Source organism: Stigmatopora argus, chromosome 20, assembly GCF_051989625.1.
Source record: "Stigmatopora argus isolate UIUO_Sarg chromosome 20, RoL_Sarg_1.0, whole genome shotgun sequence".
In the NCBI taxonomy this organism is placed as follows: domain Eukaryota; kingdom Metazoa; phylum Chordata; class Actinopteri; order Syngnathiformes; family Syngnathidae; genus Stigmatopora; species Stigmatopora argus.
Genome location: NC_135406.1, coordinates 8,059,704 through 8,082,744, shown reverse-complemented (window position 1 = coordinate 8,082,744; position 23,041 = coordinate 8,059,704). Strand labels below are relative to the sequence as shown.

Sequence of the window (23,041 nt, the reverse complement as noted above, 5' to 3'; positions counted from 1 at the left end):
CTTTTTGGGTCTTTTTGTGGACAAAATCAGCCTTCCAAATTCAAAGGTAACAAAAAAGTGAAGCGTTATTTGCTCAGATTTAATGAATACATTAATTTGAACAATTTGACAAATTATGATATAAAAGATTGTTTTCTTTCTACAGGTGTGAAAATACGGTAACTTCATGTCTGTAATTAACGGTAAATTGTTTTTATCTTTTTGATGTTGAAGGGGATTATTGGTAGATTTTTATTTTATGTGTAACTATTGGAAAAACATTGAGTAAGAAAGTTTTATAGGAGATGATAGACAAACTACAAAGGGAATGTAATGTTAAATGTTTGCAAAACACTACTAGATTGGGGTATTATTCACATTATTGAATGAATTTGGAGTTCTTGATTAGCATGCATTTTATATGGCTTACCGTAATTACTCGAATATAACGCGCACTCGAAAATAACACGCAGGTATAACTTTGGGCCAAAAATATCTGGAAAAACGCAGTACTCGAATATAGTGCGCACCTGAACTTTCCCGCTGACGAAAATCAGAAATCTTACCTTTTTTTCGTCGTTTCACGATTGTTTTGTTCAAACAAATTTATTCATTAGAATCCTTCAAATGAAGAGTTCCTCTCTCTCTTTGTCTGTCCTCTTGTTATGATCGCGCCGCGTCGCTGGGTCATCGCAGCGCGATCGGGGGCATCTGTTACGGTCGCGCCGCGTTGTGCAAATGCAGGAAGCAGGAGAGGACGAGGCATTCAGCGTGATACGGAGTCCTTTAATGAATCAACCAAGGCGTGGAAACAAACGTGGCCGCATGCGGCGCGCATACGGACAGAGGCAACAGAATAACGACAGCTAGCGACCGCTAGCAACCGCTAACAACAGTCAATGATAGTCAACGATAGTGAACGATCCGGCGACGTGTGATGACGCGTCGCTACTTAAATACAGGAAACGAAAGCAATGAATGGATTGGCTACAGCCGGTATGCGTCAACTTCCTCTTCCTCCCACAACACATCATCCGATTGGCTTTACGAGATGACGTAAAATCCGTGCGTCGGCTGTACGAGATGACATAAAATCCGTGCGTCAAAGTGAGTTTGACAATGCTTTTTTCGATCGAAAATTTATAATTTATTTTAGTTATTGATTATAACACTGAACTGAGAGAGGGTGAACTGAGACGAGTAGGAGGCTAGAGGGGGGCAGTGGTGGTCTCGGCTTTCCGATTTTCGATCGAAATTACGAGATGACGTAAAATCCGTGCGTCGTCTTTACGTGATGACGTCAAATCCGTGCGTCAAGTGAGTTTGACCATGCTTTTTTCGATCGAAAATTTGTAATTTATTTTAGTTCTTGATTATAACACTGAACTGAGAGAGGGTGAACTGAGACGAGTAGGAGGCTAGAGGGGGGCAGTGGTGGTCTCGGCTTTCCGATTTTCGATCGAAATTACGAGATGACGTAAAATCCGTGCGTCGTCTCTACGTGATGACGTCAAATCCGTGCGTCAAGTGAGTTTGACAATGCTTTTTTCGATCGAAAATTTGTAATTTATTTTAGTTCTTGATTATAACACGCACCCCCAACTATTGGAATAAATTATTTTGCAAAAACCTGCGTGTTATATTCGAGTAATTACGGTAATTGCTCTAAAGCAGTCATGTCCAAAGTCCGGCCCCCGGGCCAATTGCGGCCCGTGGACAAATTTTTACCGGCCCGCGGCCTCTATCATGAAATCAATAATATGCGGCCCGCCAGCACTGTTGACCACAGTATAAAATACATGTGTACAAAAAGCTATTTTTCATATTTTTCATTTCACCAGAAGATGGCAGTAGCCCTGTGGCCGCACTCTGGCGTGATCGTTTCAGCCCAGCCCATTTCTAACATGGCGTCTGTAAACAAAAAAAGGAAAGTTGACCGCGAGGGCCGCCGCTTCCAGGACAAGTGGAAATTTGAGTATTTTTTCACTGAAATACGAAACAACTGTGTCTGCCTAATTTGCCAAGAGACTGTGGCTGTTTTCAAGGAATTCAACATCAAGAGGCACTACCAGACGAAACATGCTAGCTACGACAAGCTAACTGGGAACAAACGCGGTGAAAAAGTGAAGCAACTGCAAGCTGTTTTAACGGCACAGCAAAGCTTTTTCACAAGAGTCCGTGAGTCAAATGAAAATGCCACAAAGGCAAGCTACGAAGTGGCAACGCTGATTGCAAAGCACTGCAAACCTTTCACTGAGGGTGAATTTATTAAAGACTGTGTAATGAAAATGGTTGAGAAAATTTGTCCCGCGAAGAAGCAAGAGTTTGCCAATATTTGCCTGGCTCGTAATACTGTGGTACGGAGAATTGAAGACGTTTCATTAGATATTAAGAGACAGTTAGAGGCAAAAGGAACTGAGTTTGACTTTTTCTCGTTAGCGTGCGATGAAAGCACGGATGCGTCCGACACCGCTCAGTTACTGATCTTTTTAAGAGGAGTGGACAATGACATGAACGTGAGTGAAGAGCTTCTGGACCTCCAGAGTCTGAAGGGCCAAACAAGAGGAACGCATTTATTTGTTTCTGTTTGTTCCACCGTAGATGACATGAAACTACAGTGGAATAAAGTCACCGGGATTATTACGGACGGCGCACCTGCCATGGCTGGCGAGCGGAGTGGATGATCAAGCCTTGTCTGTAACAAAGTCAGCGAAGAAGGAGGCAGCGCTATTAAACTCCACTGTATTATTCATCAAGAAGTTCTCTGTGCCAAATATATGAAATATGATAATGTTATGAAACCGGTGATAAAGACTATTAATTATATTCGCTCCAAAGCGCTGTGCCACCGCCAGTTTCAACAGTTTCTTCTCGACATCCAGGCTGAATACGGAGATGTTTTGTATCACACCGACGGAAGGTGGCTCAGTCGGGGGTCTGCGCTGCAGCGCTTCTTCTCTCTCAGGGAGGAAATTGGACAATTCTTGACTAAAAAGGGACAACCCATGCCACAATTAAATGATCCTGTTTGGCTGGCTGATTTGGGATTTTTAGTTGACATAACGCGACATCTGAATGCGCTGAACACAAGCCTTCAAGGGCAAAATGCAGTGGTAAGCCAACTGTATTCACACATCAAAGCCTTTCGGACCAAGCTGCTACTTTTCCAAAGACACCTGTCACAGGCGCAGCCCAATACCGCACATTTCCCGTCGCTGCAGGAAATTGTGACCAGTTTCCCACAGATCAATATCAGTGCGCAAATGACAAAGTATGCAGCAGACATCTCATCTCTGGTTGAGGAGTTTCAGCAGCGCTTTCGGGACTTTGCAGCTATTGAAAAGGAGATCACGCTTTTTTCCTCTCCTTTCTCCGTGGACCCTGATGACGCTCCAGACCACCTGCAACTGGAGCTCATTGAGCTGCAGTGTGACGCCGAGCATCGCAGTCGGCACCAACAGCTCCCTCTTGTCAACTTCTACCGCCAGCTGGATGAAGGCAGGTTCCAAGCAATTCGGACATTTGCTAAGAAAATGCTGAGCTTGTTTGGCTCCACATACATGTGCGAGAAGACATTCTCCATACATCATAGGCGCCGTTCAAAAGCGGCTGCTAGTTGCAGTGGCTCCCTAAACCCTCACTCGTATTCTGTGTTTTTAGGGCTTTTTTAGAGCTTTTTTATCCTTTATTTTTACATTTTATTGTTCTTAAAGATTTTACTTGTTACTTTGCTTTATATATTATATTCCAAACTTTAATGTTTTAAAACTTTACTTTCAAGACTCTACTCCGAGACTCAAGTTGTGCGAGAGGCAGTCTTTGAGCTATTAGTTTAGTTTATCTTTTGGGAATTCTGGACATTATATTTTGACCCACTCAGCCATGCCTCCGCTGTCTTACACAAAGGATCAGCTGTTAGCGCTACGCAACACCTGGATTCCCCTGGACCTGGACCTGGACCTCCCCGCGGAGTTAAAGAGGAAGAGAAGAGGATGCAGAGCTGGACGAAAATGTCAGGAGAGAAAGCGACGCTTCAGACCCAGCATTCCATCTATTATTATGGGGAACGTAAGATCTCTCCCCAATAAGATGGAAGAGCTAACGGCGCTGACCAAACATCAACGACAATATCGGAATATCTGCATTATGTGCTTCACTGAGACCTGGCTGAATGAACTAATTCCGGACTCTCTCGTCTCCTTGGACGGTTTTCAGCTGGTGAGGGCGGACAGAGATGCTGAGGAGAGCGGTAGGAAGAAAGGGGGGGGACTAGCTGTTTTTATTAATAGTAGATGGTGCAGCCCCGGGCACATTACTGTGAAGGAGCGACTCTGCACTCGAGATATCGAGCTAGTAGCTGTTAGCATCAGGCCGTTTTACATCCCCCGGGAGTTCTCGCACGTTATCATAATAACTGCGTATATACGTCCCTCGGCCGATGCGACAGTCGCCCGCAAGCTGCTTCACGCCACTGTGTCCCGGCTGCAAACGTCACACCCCCAGTCTCTCCTTCTTATCTCTGGTGATTTTAACCATGCTCCCTTGGCTTCTACTCTCCCCACCTTCACTCAGTTTGTGAAGTGCCACACCAGGGAACAAAAAACTCTGGACCTGCTGTATGCCAACACAAAGCAGGCATACAGCTCAGTCCCCCTCCCCCCACTGGGCCGCTCAGACCACAACCTGGTCCATCTGATCCCCACCTACATCCCTATGGTGAGGAAAATAAAACCTACCACGAGGATCATACAAAGATGGACCGAGGAGACCAGCATGGTACTGAGGGACTGTTTTGAGACCACTGACTGGGAGGTGCTGTGCAATTCACATGGTAATGACATTGACAGCTTGACCCACTGCATCACAGATTATATTAACTTCTGTGTTGAGAACATTGTACCCTCCAAGAAGGTCCGTTGTTTCTCCAACAATAAGCCGTGGGTCACCAGGGATCTAAGGGCCCTCCTGAACAAGAAGAAGAGGGCTTTTAGGTCTGGGGAGAAAGAGAGCCTGAAAATGGTCCAGAAGGAGCTGAAGAGAGAGATAAGGAAGGGTAAGACCATCTACAGGAGGAAGCTGGAGAACCAACTCCAGAGAGGCAACACCAAAGAGGTCTGGAGGAGCTTGAGGACTATTTCGGGCCATGGAGGCAACAGCGAGAGAGACCCGGAGTCTGGCGGCAGGGAGTGGGCCAATGAACTGAATCAGTTCTTTAACAGATTCAGTCCTGCCCCCACTCCCCTGACCCCCCAGACCAGAAGCAACGCTCCCCCCTCGTTCTCCTCCTCCTCCTCTTCCTCCCCCTCTTCCACCGGTCTGTGCATTACTGTCGATCAGGTGATAAAACAGCTCAAGAAGATCGAGGCAAGGAAGGCTACCGGTCCTGACGGCCTCAGCTCCAGACTACTGAGAGAGTGTGCGGATCAGCTTGGTATAGTGATTCTGCATATTTTCAACCTCAGCCTCAGTCTGCAGAAGGTCCCCACCTTGTGGAAAACTTCCTGCGTGGTCCCAGTTCCTAAGACTGCGTACCCCAGGGAGCCAAACCACTTCAGGCCGGTAGCATTAACCTCTCACCTGATCAAGACATTGGAGAGAATCATCCTCAATCACCTCAGCCCCCTGATGAATGCAGAGCTGGACCCTCTGCAGTTCGCCTATCGTCCAGGCATTGGTGTGGAAGATGCTACCACCTACCTGATGCACAGGTCTCTTTCACACCTGGAGAACGCGGGAAGCACGCTGAGAATGATGTTTTTTGACCTCTCCAGTGCGTTCAACACCATTCAGCCGGTTCTACTGAGAGGCAAACTGGAAGAGGCTGGAGTAAGGAACCACCTAGCCGCATGGATCATCGACTTCCTCACTGACAGACCACAATATGTGAGACTCCAGGACTGTACATCTGATGTGGTAGTTTGCAGCACGGGGGCCCCACAAGGCACAGTGCTCTCTCCACTCCTCTTCTCCCTCTACACATCGGACTTTAAACATAATACAGACACCTGCCACCTCCAGAAGTTCTCTGACGACACCGCTATTGTTGGACGAGTGACGGACGGGAACGACCTGGAGTACAGGGGAGTCATCCCAGCCTTTGTTGACTGGTGTAGGCAAAACCACCTCTACATCAACACCAGTAAGACAAAGGAAATGGTCATCGATTTTCAGAGGAATCCTCAACAGACCACTCAGGTGAACATCCAGGGTACAGACATTGAAATCGTGGAAAATTTTAAGTACCTGGTGTTCACCTCAACAACAAACTAGACTGGTCCACAAACACAGATGCCCTGTACAAGAGGGGCCAGAGCCGCCTCTACCTACTGAGGAGTCTACGGTCCTTTGGAGTGTGCAGGACACTGCTGAGGACTTTCTACGACACTGTGGTGGCCTCTACAGTGTTTTATGCAGTGCTTTGTTGGGGATGCGGGAGCACGGAGAGGGACAGGAACAGGCTGAATAAGCTGGTCAGGAGGGCCAGCTCTGTTCTGGGCTGTCCTCTGGACTCTGTGGAGGAAGTGGGAGAGCGGAGGATGCTGACCAGGATGATGTCCATCATGGACAGCACCTCCCACCCCCTGCATGAGTCTGTGGAGTCCCTCCGAAGCTCCTTTAGCAATAGACTGCGGCACCCTCATTGCAGGAAGGAGCGCTTCCGCAGATCCTTCCTCCCATCAGCTGTCAGGCTCTTTAACAAAAAAATGGCTGTGTGTTAAGACCTACCATATGCATGCATGTACATTTATGTGTATGTATGTATGTATATATGTGCTAAGCAACACGCTTATTTAATTATATATTTATTCATGTATTTATTTCTTGACCTACTTATTACCTATCTATTTATGTCTAAAATGCCTTTCCTATTCCTGCATCCTCACCCTCTTGCCACTGGAACAACGAAATTTCCCGAATACGGGATGAATAAAGTTATCCAATCCAATGAACATTAACAAGAGCCGCATGAGGACGAGACTGAGTGACTCTCACCTGCGTGACGTCTTGCGCATCAAAACCACTGCTCTTGAGCCAGACATGGACTACATACTGCAGTCAAGATCCCAGTATCACCCTTCACATTAGTGCAGGCAAGACCTTTGTTAAGTCCTCTGAGTTGAATAAATTCTTAAATCTCAGTTAATTATTTTTTTTGTGATGGTCAAAATCACAGTTTGAATATGCAGTGATCATTGTTTTGTTTTCAGCACTTTTCCTACAGTGAGCATATAATAATGAATAATATGTAATGTTTCACATGAACTTAGATATCCTTGATAGTTTTCTTAATTTTTTGTGGTTTGTGATTTCGGTAAAAACCTAAATGTAAAAAAAAATGTAAAAGTATGCCATTTGTAATTAAAAAAAATCCCAAAAAGTTAATTTGTATTTAATGTTAATGGTTCAAAGAATGTCAGGCTAAATAGTCGGCCCCCACACATTTTCACCTTACCAAATCTGGCCCTCTTTGCAAAAAGTTTGGACACCCCTGATGTAGAGAGAGAGAGGGAGGGAGGGAGGTTTGAGGCAGAGAGGGTGAGGGAGGGAGAGATGGAGAGAGGGAGGGAGAGGGAGCGGGAGAGAGCAAGAGAGCGAGAGAGAGAGATTAAATCGGATTTAAAGAACTGGATATAAAGCCTTAAATATTTTTCATAGATCTAAAACAATGTTTATTTGAGCTTTTATTTTCAATAAGGGAAGAATCATTTGTTGAAAATATTTCTATATAGTTATTTTTACATTTTACAAAATACTTATTGAACTAAAACACAAAAAGAACAAAATTGGAGGGAAAAATTACAAATATTCGTTAAAAATGGGAAAATAAAGAAATATAATTTACATCTAGTGGTTGGTCCGGATTAAGGGAATAATGTAAATAAAAGAAAAAACTAACTTTTCCTTTTGGGTTTAAGACACCTTTGAGAAATTGCTAATTTTCTGATATATTTTCTTAAAATGTGCTTCTTCGATAACTTGTGATTGACAGTGTCTTAAATATTGTGAACAGTGTCCACGAATACTGAACTTAGAATGAAACAAATTTTCTCCTGACCACGAGAGAGCAGTACGTAAATAAGTGACTGATCCCTGCGAGTTCAAACCGTTTCAATGAAGAACTACCTCTCCCGTGATGCCAATCGGCAAAACAGAACAGCACCATTATCAAGGACGATGTTTTTCTGCGCATGCGCGTTTTGCGACGCCTCCTTTTGAGACGCGATCTTCAAGTGATTTATGTTTAATTTAATTTTCAGTTTAATTCAAACCTACGCAAACATTTTTTGGCTCAAACCACATGTCAGAAAATTTGAAGAATAATTATTTCCTATGTCCAACTCTCTTACATTTATAAACTTAATGCATCGAAGGAAGTGACGCTGCCACCGCGCATGCGCAGTTTTCGCCACCAAACTTAACCTATGGGTCCCCGTCGTGTCTAGCTTCAGCTACTTTATGGCCTTAAATATCAGCCAAAATCATTTTCAAGACCTCGTTGAAGCTTTGTGGGCTACTTTGGCTCAGCCAGTTAGCATATATCAAAGGATCAACTCTTCAAGTCGTCGAAGAACTTTGAAGCTTTGCGCCCTCTTTAACTTAGCCTAGTTAGCAGCTATCAATGGCGTCTCCATCAGAATTTACGTGTGGGAAAAGAGCCGCAAAGTTCCACGAGGAAAACTCGACATTTTGCAAAATAATGCATGCAAAAGTTGTCCTTCACAGACTAGAAGGTTGGTCCATTTTTATATCTATATATTTCCTAAACCATTAAGGCTTAATGGTAATTGTAGAAGTGCTATTTTTGTGCGCTGCAATTGCAAATTCAAGTACAGTAATCCTCAGCATTTCACTACATCGCAGATTTTTTAATGCGAAAATGATTTTTATTTTGTAAATTATTTTTCAAGCGGGAGCAACTCCCATTTCTCCCGCTTGCTACTAGGACTCAGCACTGAATATTTTTATTTTATTTTAAGTTCTTAAAAATGTGAAAAAGCAGCCCAGAGGAGCGAGTGGTTAGCGCGTCGGCCTCACAGCTCTGGGGTCCTCGGTTCAAATCCAGGTCAAGTCCACCTTTGTGGAGTTTTTATGTTCTCCCCAGGCCTGCGTGGGTTTCCTCCAGGTACTCCGGTTTCCTCCCACACTCCAAAGACATGCATAGACTTTGCATAGGAATGTTTTTTTAATAATAAAAAAGACCATGTAAAGTAAAGCATTAGTTTCTTTAAAAATGACCATTTATGGAAAGGTTTTTTTTCCAAAAAAAAGTACCTTTTTTATTTTGACGTGTGTGGGTTTTCTCCGGGTACTCCGGCTTTCTCCCACATTCTAAAGACATGGTAGGCTGATTGGACACTCTAAATTGCTCCTAGGTATGAGTGTGAGCGTGAATGGTTGTCTGTCTTGTTGTGCCCTGCGATTGGCTGGCCAACAATTCAGGGTGCCCCCCCCCCTCGCCTCTGGCCCAAAATCAGCTGGGATAGGCTCCAGCACCCCCCACGACTCTGATGAGGATACAGCGGTTCAGAAAATGAGATGAGATTAAAGAATCCTTTGGATTTAATAAAACAAAACATTTTTAAACATTGAAATGTGTAGGTGTGCTCTTAATTGTACTTTAATTTTGAAGGTGAACTCTGTTTTCCTCAAACTGTTGATTACAATGCGGGTCACCCGCAAGTGCTATAATTATTGCTTGTTAATTAAACATTTGCTGTGGCAGCCTGCATATTACAGGAATACTTTGACATACGAGTGTCCCAATTTACGGGAAATTTGAGAAACGAGCTAATTTCCGAGCAATTTTTTTCCTTGAGATATGAGACAAATTGGAGAAACGAGCTTATTGAGATGGTTCCATGTGGTCGAATATGTGTGGGTGTGTATAGTCATTTGAGTTGATTTCAGTTAAATTTCAAGTTAATGTCATGTTACGACCCTAACCACCACCGATATAAGTATAAGACTTTACATTCCCAGTCTAACCTAAAGGACTCTCGTTAGATAGACAGATTATGAAACATATCATTTATTTTCGTGTCTTTGCAGGTTTCAGAGAATATCTTGGTCCTGATGGGAAAGAGTCTGTTGGCCTTAAAAAGGAACTTGAGCTCCCCCAAATCAAAGGGGAGGAGCCAGAGTTCTCTCAACAACAAATGAGAGACGAGCGACTTCCAATCAAGAAGGAGGAAGATGATGCCACCTGGTCATTTGGTGAATTCCTGAAGAGGGAAGAGGATCTGGGCGTGACCAGCAGAGGGGCGGAGCCTGCATACACCTTAACGTTACCCCAAATTAAAGAGGAGGAGCCAGAGTTCCCTCAACAGCAAATCAAAAAGGAGGAAGATGATGTCACCGTGTCAACTGGTGAGTCTTTCAAAAGTGAAGAGGAACTGGACGTGGCTGGCAGAGGGGCGGAGACTCCGAACGGCAGCTCAGCAGAAGGGCAAGCAGACAATTTAATTGCTCCGTTATCAGATAGCGAAGACTTGCTTTATGACAATGAAGGTCTTAAGGGCGGCAAACTCTGGAAATGCTCTCAGTGTGGAAAAACCTTTGGGAAAAAGTCTACTTTGAAAACACATATGAGAAGCCACACTGGGGAGAAACCCTTATCATGTACAGTTTGTGGTAAAAGATTTACAGAGAAGGGAACCTTAAAAAGGCACACAAGAACCCACTCTGGTGAAAAACCATTTTCGTGTTCAGTTTGTGGTCAAAGATTCACATGGAAGGGACCCTTAATTAGTCATGCAAGAACCCACACTGGTGAAAAACCATTTTCGTGTTCAGTTTGCGGTAAAGCCTTTTCTCAACAGCATCACTTAAAAACGCACACAAGAACACACTCGAGTGAAAAACCATTTTCGTGTTCAGTTTGTGGTCAAAGATTCACACAGAAGGGACACTTAAATAGTCATGCAAGAACCCACACTGGTGAAAAACCATTTTCGTGTTCACTTTGTGGTCAAACATTCACACGGAAGGATCACTTAATTAGTCATGCAAGAACACACACAGGTGACAAACCATTTTCATGCTCAGTTTGTGGTAAAAGATTTACAGAGAAGGGAACCTTAAAAAGGCACACAAGAACCCACACTGGTGAAAAACCATTTTCGTGTTCAGTTTGTCGTCAAAGATTCACACAGACGGGACACTTAAATAGTCATGCAAGAACACACACAGGTGAAAATACATTTTCGTGTTCAGTTTGTGGTAAAAGATTTACAGAGAAGGGAACCTTAAAAAGGCACACAAGAACCCACACTGGTGAAAAACCATTTTCGTGTTCAGTTTGTTTTCAAAGATTCACACAGAAGGGACACTTAAATAGTCATGCAAGAACACACAGGTGAAAATACATTTTCGTGTTCAGTTTGTGGTAAAAGATTTACAGAGAAGGGAACCTTAAAAAGGCACACAAGAACCCACACTGGTGAAAAAACATTTTCGTGTTCAGTTTGTGGTCAAAGATTCACACGGAAGGGAAGCCTAATTAGTCATGCAAGAACACACACAGGTTAAAAGCCATTCTCGTGTGCAGTTTGCGGTAAAGCCTTTTCTCAAAAGCAAGATTTCCAAAAACACAAAAATCCACGCTGGTGAAAAAACATTTTCCTGCTCAGTTTGTGGTCGAACATTTTCCCAAAGGAGAAGCTTAAAAGAACACTTATTAACCCACACTGAAGAACAATGTCTTCCTGCTCAATTAAAAAGCTACACAATTGAAAAACCTGAAAAGAAGACTTAACCCGCAGTGGCGAAAAGCCCTTTCTTTGCTCAATTTTGTGGTTCAACACATTGGTTAAAAATACTTAATAATACATAATACTAAGTTTGTTGCCAAGGATTTATTCATAAGACTTAAAAGAAACAAACGTGTGTGTGTATGTTATCTATTAATTGGCAAAAATGATGAGAATCCCTCGTGTCATTTTTGAATCATGTTGATAAAATTAGTCTGCTGTGAATTTGTCTCTGTTTGAAAAAGAGAAAACCAAGTCAAATGTTGTTTTATTTCATTTAATCTTCAACATTTTCTATTAGCTTTGTAAACTACATTCTTTTCCTTTTTTAAACTATAAGAACTGACTTTGGGTTCATTTTGGAGTAGTTTTCCATTTTATATTTATCCAAACTGATTTGATTTTTTATGTAAATAGACCTGGCAGTCGGTATATGAAGTCAAATGTGAATTGTTTTTTTAATTTTATTTTAATGTTGAACAAACAGATAATACTCAATATTCTTATGTATAATCATTAGTATGAAAAAAATATTGATGGCTTGAAACTTATCGTTGTGATTGTACATTGCTTTCACCTGTGGTCGCCTCCCATGTGTGTCACCCACCTGTTTTCCATGTCTCGTCAACCCATGCCTTACTGCGTCCTGCAGCTTTTTTTCCATTTTATTTTTTGGGGGTGTAATTTTGTGCTCAGGTTTTCAGTTTGCTTTTTGTGTTTTTAATTAAAACTCTTTATGTATACCGTAATGATTGTATTGACTCACTACTAGTTATGGGTTTGTGAGCATCACTTGTCGTTTACATACAGTGACCCACTGCTTCGTAGAATACTGACACCTGGTGGACGTTAAAAACCACTGCAGGAAACTATACAAAAAGCTCAAGGGTGCATTAACGTCAACTCGATTTCATGTGGGCCGGACTATTTATATTTATTTATATATATATATATATATATATATATATATATATATATATATATATATATATACATATACATATATATATATATATATATATATATATATATATATATATATATATATATATATATATATATATATATATATATATACACATATATATATATACACACATATATACATATATATATATATATATATACACACATATATACATATATATATGTGTGTGTATATATATATATATATATATAGTGATACGTTGTTGTTTCTTCAATCCAACTTTTACTGTTATGACTAAAAATCTCCCGTGCCTCAAGCTATGTGCTAAGGCAGGGGTCGGGAACCTTTTTGAAAGAGAGCGCCATAAACAATTCCTATTTTCAAATATTATACCTTGAGAGCTATAATCACAATTTAAAAGTCAAAACACATGAAAATGTGCGATTTTTTAGTCATTTTAAAACTTTTAAAGTACAAAAAGTCTCTTAATTATTTTGACAACATTGTTAAGCTGTTGCTAATCAATGAATGTCAATGAGTTCAATGAGTATCAATGAGAGAATGAATGCAGAAGACTAATGAAAAAAAATCAATGCCACAGTGCCGACGTGACGTTCCTATTGGTGCGTTCAAGACTCTTTTCTCTCACCACCGGTTTCCATATTTTAGTTCAGAGCCATATGTGGCTCCCGAGCCATAGGTTCCCTACCCCTGTGCTAAGGCATCAATAATCGAATACCGATACTCTTTAACATGCCACACTTGCTATTTGGATCAAGGGATCAACAATCGAACACCAATAAACACATCCAATCCAAACTCCTTGTACCTCCCCAACATGCAATCGTTAATAAATCAAACACCGTTTCATTAGACGCATATATATTATATATGGATGAACATCGAAATGCAATAGCGCTGGCTACCGGAAGCAGCCTATTTCAGGGTTCCGGTGCGCAGTGACTGCTGGGAAATATAGTTCTTGAACGCTACACCCACACGCTAAAAACACGTTTTAAAAAGGCAACGGAAGCAAAACTGAGCTCGGTTGTACTATTTAGACGTTTTACAACTCACGTCATCACCCACAAATCCTTCAAAGTCCTCATTTTCTGTGTCCGAATTAAACAATTGCCCAAACGAGCCTTCCAAAAAGCCGGGTCCCCTCTCTTCGTTGTCAGAGTCACCGTCATTTCCATGTGGCTCCTTAGAAATGATGCCGGCTTTGGCAAAAGCTCGCCCTGTTAGACGTACAGTTTTAGCACCTATCCATAGTTCCCTAACTCAGTCTGATCCCGTCTAACAACTTGTGCGTGTTCAGCATCGAAGGAAGAGACCAGGGTTTGCACGTTACTCCACAGATTATTTATTCCTGATATTGATCTTTACAGAGCTCCGGGTCCGTTTCCCAAATATATAACCAGCTGAGCATCGCCGTGCTTCAGTGGAGGATGAAAGAGACTAAAGTCCAAACCCGCATTTGCCCAATTATAGTATAACAAAGATGAATATTCATTCGCTGAGTTTAATGATATGTGGACTGTCCCACGACGTTCTGCAGGGGTGTCCTCTCCTAGAATCTGCTTGTCCGTGAATCCACGTCTGGCCTGGTCGCCCTCTCCGCAGGGATTCCTTTGTCTCTGGTTTCATCTGGACTACTTATCACCGACCACACCTTGAAGCAGAAACTCAGACAAAAGACCTTTTGTTCATTGTAATTGAGTTGAGAACAATAGTTTTAATCCTACTGTGGTACTATATCAAAATGAAACAGCTACAATAAAATGAAGGAGTAAAGTATGTCATATTCTTCATTCCCTCTCTTGGTCTCCCAAAAGAGACCATACCGACAAATAACACACTAGTTAGTAATAAACAAAACTAAGAAGCACTACATTAGTATAAGAAAAGAAACAAAGAAGCATCACATTAGTGTATCCATGAACACATGCTTGGCGGTGGTTGCAGAGGGATCAGTTTGGAGCAATTGAGCATACTGGCCTTTCGGATCTGGTCCCACTGCCCTATCGAACAAACGAACAACCAGAGTACGAGCCATGGGGATGAGGCAACATCCACAAAGACTAAGTAAAGTTGTTAAAACAACAACAGATATAAAGACATTTCCCATCAAACCTTTCCAGGTACCGAACTGATCCATCCATCGGTCCCAGATTGAGTCGCCCACACCTGAATGGTCTGCCATCTTATTAGTCAGGGTTCGGAGACCTTCCAAGGCTTTGGTGAGACGTCCATTTGGACCCGTTTTATTAGGGATGAAAGTACAACATGAATCACCAAAGATAGCACATACCCCACCCTTCTCGGCCAATAACATGTCTAATGCTATACGATCTTGGAAAGCCATGAGAGATGTTGCCGCTAACTGTTCATGTACCGCCTCAAACGACTCAACAGTGTAATTGCCAAGTCGCTGGACATTGTAATGAATGTAATTAATGCGATCAACATTTTTGTTAGGGGTTACCCAAATTAGAAGACTTTCGAATCCTGCTGAGACCTGATCAACAAGTTTATACTCATTAGGAACGCCAGGTGGGTGATGCTCTCTTATTGCGATGCAAAATATCCTTCAGGTTTGAAGGTAATTGTACTCCAGCTGTGAGATTCACTGGGGAAACAGAAACTGGAAGCAACAAAGACACCAAAGAGCACACACCAGAAGCATTTGTGGGTAATCTACCATACAACTTATCGCTTCCACACCATAACCAGATGTCCGCTCGGGATAAGGGGTGTGGTACCGGAAAAGACATATTTAATACACACCAATCAGACTGAATGCTTCCCAATGATTTTCCAGTCCCCTTTAACTTAAGACAGGTAAAATTTTGTCCTGCTACTGCTTTATCAAAAATCGGTTTCTCTTTATCCTCTTGGGCAAGTTGCAATATCGAATCGTACTTAGAACAATTAAATTTTGGGTTGGTGTTTTTTAGAAGGTCCACAATACATTCATTTTCGACTGGGGCCGAAACAATACGGAGTACGGGTCGAGCACCCATACACACGAGACAATCATCTTGGGTTTTGCTGGCAGCTTGCTCTGCCATTAACAGCCAATTGTTAGATCCTGCCGTAATACCTGTAATCATTCTAAACCAATCGTCCACTGATGGTTCGCCATGGATTATGCGGACCTTACTCGATTTAGGGGACACAATTGATGGAATCACCTTGCCGGTTTTCGCCTGAGTATTACTAGGTTTTTTACACATCCTCACTGGCCAGCATGGATCGGTATCCGAGGACCATGCACACAGGTTCAGGAAGCTACACTGTGTGGACGATGAAGTCCAGTCACCCTCCCTCCACAGAGGTAAGGTGCCTTCCGACTCATTTATCCTGAAATACAAACCAGAACCATCAATAGAGAAATTTGAAACCTTCTTTTGCCATTTTTAGCTATTTTTGACCAGCCATAGGTACCAGATGACCAGCAGGTCGACTGATCCACCACTACGGTGTGTGCCCAATTACCCCCTGAGTCCTGGTACGGCCTAGCATCCATATACCATTTGTATTTGTTTCCCCAATCCGAACCTTTTCCATTCCTTTTCGAGTATAACGCTGCGTATGGAATAAACATGCGAATTTCGAACGAGCCGTTGTAACAAAACTATTGCCTATTGTCATTCATTCCCTTTGGATGCGTTTGCTGTCAGGTACTGCACCTGACCCTGGGTGCAAGGATCATAACTGGCCAGCGAAGAACCCCCATACCCTACTGAGTTTGTATGTTTTTTAAATCGCTTGTGTACCAGTGGTGTCCCATTCGTTGGAGATTGTGGTGTCATTGGAGCCACATCCGTCTGATTGGAGATCGCCCAACAGGAGTATGACATACACATGTGGAGTGAAAATTTTACTCAATAAGCAAACACATCCTGTACCCCACTTCCCTCTCTTGGACTGGCACAAATCCAGTCCAGACCAGGGACTAGGTGTCATGTTAAAATGTATGTGTCCTGTCCTTGGGAGAATCAAAGGGCGCCTTTGGAGGATCCTATGGTGGAGTGTGTGGTTATGGGTTACGTGGATCAACGGCTCTAATTTGGGAATAATGAAACCACTTCTGCCCCTTATGTTCAAGTTGAACCGCCTTTGATGTACGAGCTTTGAAAGGACACCTGTCCACCTGGGCTCCGACCACTTCCTGGATAGAACCTTGAGAAGAATGTGGGTTGAGACCGTGGGTTCCTCCTGTGGGTGATCACGTGCAACTGCAGCCGCCTCCTGTACCTGTGAGGATATACTAGATACAAGAGAATGAAGTTGTCGACTAATATGCTGCATGCGAGAGATCGGGTAATGGAACCTGTGAAATAATCTTGAAAGTAATCAAATAATGTTTCAATCTATGACATCACCTTCAATCCGTGTCATGCCCATGTCATAGAGACCTTCCATCCTCATCACAACCATGCATCTTTGTAATAGGGTATGTCCTTTGTTTATATGTTTATATGTAGCCTTTAACATCATCAGTATCACCACCATCATCGGTGTCACTGTCGCGCTGCATCTTTGTAACAGGGAATTTGTATGTCCCTTGTCATAGAGAATTTGTATGTCATGAAATCTTGCCCTAAGTAAAATAGTTCACTGTAGAAGTAGAGTCGTCGGACCCACCACCTCCGTACTCTCCTTCTGCAGAAGCTTCAAAATCTCACTCATCTGTCTCGGTGTGCTTTATTTGTGTTCGACCTTGTGAATGTTCATAGTGGACCGGACAAACCTCTTCATATGGGGTAAAATTTGTGGTTTTGTTGATGGTTGGACGAATAGAGAGTAAAGCCAATGGGAGGGCTTGAACCCAAGACCTTTTGGTGCCGTACATTATTTTGCCAATTTCTCTTTCCTGTAATTATACAAATTAACTAATCATACTAAAAATAGGAAAAATCCAAAAAGCAAACCCGGCTGCCTTCTCCTCAGGAAAACAGCTTTCCCGTTCTCTGCAATAGCCACACTCATCAATCAATATCCACAAACAAATACACACATCTATAATTCTGAGAAGAATTGAACCCACTAAACTGTAACCACCCCTTGCTTGTCAGGGTGAATAATTTTAGCATAAATGTGTCCTTTAGAGCAATTAAAACTCATTACTTTTAAAATGCCTACTAATCCAGTCCCAATGTATTCAATAATGTGTATCGCGTTGCATAGCAAACTCAGCTGCTTGAAACTCAAAATACCCCAATCTAGCAGTCCTTCCATCAAATGCAACATTCCACCGTCCCTGGAGCCTGCCAATCATCTCCTGTAAAACTTTCCCAATCAACATTTCAATAGTCAGGCATAAAATTAAAATCTTGTTACATTTCTATCCATTTTCTTTCTAATTGTTTACTTTAAAAATCTGTAAGAAGGTTTGGTCTCAATTGAAACGCTTTCATCTTTTTTTATGGAGACAATAAAACCAATATAAAAAGTTCCTTATGGTTTATCGCATTGCTCCTCGAGCAATAATCTTACCAATCAATATTGGAGTGCTTGCATTCCGTCTGATCACGGCAAAAAGTTTATCTTACCTGTCTCCTCAAACGTTTCAACTGAGAGAACCTTCCGACAGTGCACAAGGTGGATCGGCCATTCTTATGTCTGCTGGTTGGTCAGGAACACTTGCACGGACACTCTCATCCTGGGTTGCTCTCCATGTTTCCTGTTGAGAAGCACAATCTCCCTCTGCCAACCCAAATTTAATGCGTTTCTTTAAAGTTTTTTTCTTTTATGCAGATAGCCAGATTAGCCTCATCATCCAGCTCCAATCGTGTAGTGAATAATGGCGTTTGGTACATTCCACTAAATTGGATTTCCAGATTTGTTGTCCTGTTGACCTCGTTATGTAGGCGCAATGATTTCATAACGAAATATGGAAACTTTTGTCAATTCAGTCAATTATTCTGTTAACACAATTTGGATGCCATTATCACTTTAATACTTTGGAATTTCATATCATGCACTGTCTTTGTTTTTTTCAGTGCTCCTAAATTTCGCATAGCAGATTTGTTTCTCCACTTCAAATTTCACATTTGGAGTACTGCTGCTTTTTCTAAATCCTTTTCCACCTTGATATCTAACCGATTAATTATATCTCAGTGGTCGGCCAATCAAAAACACAAAAAGACAAACAAACAACCATTCACGCTCACACTCATTTTCAGACATCAGTGGTCTGCAATTTTTCACTAGTGGAGAGCGCCATCCCCAGTCTGGGGCTCCTTGGCAGCTAACCACCTTTTGCTGTAATCTGTGATATTCTAATAGTCATTAACATGACTAACGCTAAAGCATATTTCATCTGCTGTTGGGCAAAACAAGAGACATATCCCGTGCACTTGAACATGTATTGTTTATTCCATCACAGAGAAATCATGCCTATCCTAAATTAATTATTTTATCTAAACTTGTCAGGTACAATTTACCTAATAATTTGGATCCATGCCATCTCTGCATTGTTTTCTCCATGTTTGACATCATTAATAATTTGGATGATTCTTAATACTTAAGTCTAAATCGCAAATCACTCTCATATTGCTAAAACCAATAGCTAAAGCTCTGGCTGAATTCCTATCCGCTCTAAGAAGGCGGTTTTATTTAAAATAAGAGCCATTTTCTGTGCTCACTGTTACCTCAATTAAAATTTAGGGAAAATAACCTTTCACTATGCATTTCCTAATATAAATTTCAGTGTTTAATAAAGGACCCATAATTTTTCATTAATATATCACAACACTGTCAACTATCTCTCTTTCTCTACATCTCTCTGTATCTCTGTCTTTATCTCTCTCTCTCTCTACATCTCTCTGTCTCTCTGTCTTTCTCTCGCTCTCTACATCTCTCTGTCTCTCTCTACATCTCTCTCTCTACATCTCTGTCTCTCTTTCTGTCTCTACATCTCTCTGTCTCTGTCTTTCTCTCTCTCTACATCTCTCTGTCTCTCTCTCTAAATCTCTCTCTCTACATCTCTGTCTCTGTTTCTGTCTCTCTCTCTCTACATCTCTGTCTCTGTTTCTGTCTCTACATCTCGGTCTCTCTCTCCCTACATCTCTGTCTCTGTTTCTGTCTCTACATCTCTGTCTCTCTCTCTCTACATCTCTGTCTCTGTTTCTGTCTCTACATCTCGGTCTCTCTCTCTCTACATCTCTGTCTCTGTTTCTGTCTCTACATCTCTGTCTCTCTCTCTCTACATCTCTGTCTCTGTCTCTACATCTCGGTCTCTCTCTCTCTACATCTCTGTCTCTGTTTCTGTCTCTACATCTCTGTCTCTGTTTCTGTCTCTACATCTCTGTCTCTCTCTCTCTACATCTCTGTCTCTACATCTCGGTCTCTCTCTCTCTACATCTCGGTCTCTCTCTCTCTACATCTCTGTCTCTGTTTCTGTCTCTACATCTCTGTCTCTCTCTCTCTACATCTCTGTCTCTTTCTCTTCCTACATCTCTGTCTCTTTCTCTTCCTACATCTCTGTCTCTTTCTCTTCCTACCCCCGCCCCTCCCCGTTTGTGCAGGGGGAGGGGGCCTTGGGCTGGTGGGGGCTATTTCTCTGGGCGACCCCCCTCTTTTTTTTGTCCAGGGTGTGCTTAGTTTGTCGGGTGAGGGGCGTGCGCATCTGGGAAGGGGTGCTGGCCATGACCATTGGACCGAGCCGGCGAGCCTCATGACCAGGAGACAGAGCCAAAGTCTTTCAACTGCCAGGGCGCTCCAAGAACCTTCTGAAAACGGTCTCGATAGACTAAATCATCTTCTATGTCATAAAACAACGTACAATGAAAATCATCCATGGGTGGATGGTAAGGCCGGAGTCAGTCAATGAATGATTTCCACCGGTGATATACAGACAACAGTCCCCCAGTGGCCGGAGTTTCAGGCTCAAGACATGACCTATAGATTGTCCACCACTGTCCACATGTTCGTATTGGTTGTGAACACGGAATCTTTGCACCATTTGGTAAAGTCACTGTGAGGTCATCCGGTCCACATAAGATGGTAGCTCCAATAGACATCAACAAGTCTCTTCCCATCAAATTCACAGGAGCCTCTCGGGCACCTCTATTCTGAGTGTGGAGGATCCCATGGACAGTAATAATCATCTCCGCCCTGGTAATATTGTCCAGGTGACTGAGCCGGCTGCTGGGGGCCGCCATGGTCTGCCAGTGCCTCGTCCTCCTCCGCGCGTAGGCCGCTGTTGCTGTAGTGGGCCATACTGCTGTGCTTGGGGTTGCCATGGGAACAGTTGTTGCGGTTGCCGTTGTTGACTGGGGCAATCACATCTCCAGTGTCCAATACCGCCACATATAAAAGAGTTGCCTTGTTGGCCCTGTCCCGAGTACCCTCTTCCCCGGCCACCAGAGAAACCATGCCCGGACCACTAGTATCTACCATGTAACTGACCATCTCGGGCCCCACCACATTCCTGGTAATTTGGAAAGTTGGAGTTTCAACACAGTAGAGATCAAAGGTTCCGGAACACCCTCGACAATAGCCGCTATATGGCCTGTCTCGTGTCAAGCGCACAACTCTGTCCACTCATCAATGCCAGGAGCCTCCTCCGCCATGAACTTCCTCCCCTCACTAGAGGGGGGGAATTTATTTAGTGCCATATCTCTAAGAACCATATATCACGCCTCCTCCCTGAGGGCGGAGGGGAAACATACCTCCTCTTTCTGTATTGGGCAGACGCCTCCTCCTAATCACCTCCCTCCTTTCGCTTTTTTTTAGTTCTGCCTTAGCTGTGACGTCACGCTCCTTTTTTTCCACGCTAAGGACAAACGCTTTTGACCTGTACAATGTAAATTTCCGTTCAACGTACAAAATTATTTCTCCAACTCACATCTAATTTTAGCTGGTCTTTGAAAACCTGTGCTTCTACATCTCCATACAAACTCATCAATTCATTCCATTCCATTCTCATTCAGCATCTGTCTCCCCATTCTTTTCAAAATGCACACACACGCACACACACACACACTCCATTCTCCATCTGCATCATTCTCCCCTTTCCTTTTAACAAACACACACACAAACTCCATTCTCCTTCAGCGTCTTCCTCCCCATTCTTTTCAACACACACATTCTTGTTCAAGCTCTCCTAGCATTTTTTCCAACGCAGTCATCACAAATCACCGGATAAATTTAGAATTTTAGTATATTCAATTCTAGGAATCCAGAAATTTAGAATTTTATTAGGATCGATCTAAGATCTCTGTGGACCCAGTCGTTTCCCTGCCGAAGACTTATTTTAATACGACCGTTTAGGAATCCTCGATTCCTTTATTTCAATATATACAAAAAGCAAATTGATGATACGAGTATCGGGATTAATGAATATGCCACTTAGTTATACGTACTATTATCCTATTAATATTAACACATGTTTTCATATTTATAAGAAAAATATGTGAAGCCAAACAATATATATTAACAGGGGTTTGATACTCGTGGCCTACAACATATATCATAGATCAATTTACCAATAGAAAGTTTGAATAAACCTTAGGAATGATAATACTATATGTATATATGTATGTATGTATATATATATATATATATATATATATATATATATATATATATATATATATATATATATATATACAAACTTTTCGCGAGCACAGGCGCGCGCGGCCGTCTCGATAGTTGTCGTCACTCGTATAGATATCAACAAATTTGTTCACCCAATTGGCATGCAACTGATAGATTTTAACATTGGGGGGTTGAGGGGGGTAAACGGTCGATTGGTCTCCGATCTCTTTGTCGCCGGTCTTTTGGTTTGGTTGCAGTATTTTCTCGCGCGCGCGGCCGTTTCGATAGTCGTCGTCGCTCGTATGGATATGAACAAATATAATACCAATTGGCATGCAATTGATAGATTTTAACATTGGGTGACAAAATGTCCAGGTCATTTTCATTAAAGAGTGCTACTTATGGTCAATTCGCGGTCGTTTTCGTCCGTCTCTGATTGCTTGCACGCCGAATGGAGAGTAGTCGCGTACTTGGCCGTCCGGAGAAGAATGGAGATCCCTCGTGGTAACCCGGATGTAGATCTTGTGTGGCACCCGGATGTCGGAACATTTAATCCAAATCCCCACTTTTATTTGGTTAATAAAATAATAATGTGTTAATGGATGCCTATGACAGTCAATGGCAGCAGCTGATGTGTTAAATGAGTGCTCTTATTTCTCCCAGAGATTGTTAGAATTTTTAAGTTTTTGAATTTGCTTTGTCTTCTTTTTAATAAATTAATTTTAGTTATTGCCTTTTATTTTAATGTCAACGTTCCGGGCTAAAAGTATACTAATACTTTTATTTGTTTGATAAAAATGACCATCTAATCCAGGGGTCCCCAAACTTTTTC

At 42.3% G+C, this 23,041-nt stretch overlaps 1 protein-coding gene and 1 long non-coding RNA gene across 2 annotated transcripts in view; one reads left to right on the top strand and one right to left on the bottom strand.

Annotated features, from left to right (window-relative positions):
- Positions 1 to 8,662: 8,662 nt before the first annotated feature.
- Positions 8,663 to 23,041, top strand: part of LOC144066153 (uncharacterized) — a 66,008-nt gene continuing 51,629 nt past the window's right edge. Inside the window, exon 1 of the mRNA XM_077589497.1 lies at positions 8,663 to 8,711. Within this exon, the coding sequence (XP_077445623.1) occupies positions 8,678 to 8,711 (34 nt within the window). The 5' untranslated portion in view covers positions 8,663 to 8,677. The remainder of the gene's footprint in view (positions 8,712 to 23,041) is intronic.
- On the bottom strand, positions 14,000 to 22,189 carry LOC144066009 (uncharacterized). The gene is made up of 2 exons (XR_013297371.1): positions 17,417 to 22,189; positions 14,000 to 16,996 (listed from the first exon to the last, which is right to left on the bottom strand). It is a non-coding gene; the product is annotated as an uncharacterized LOC144066009 (long non-coding RNA).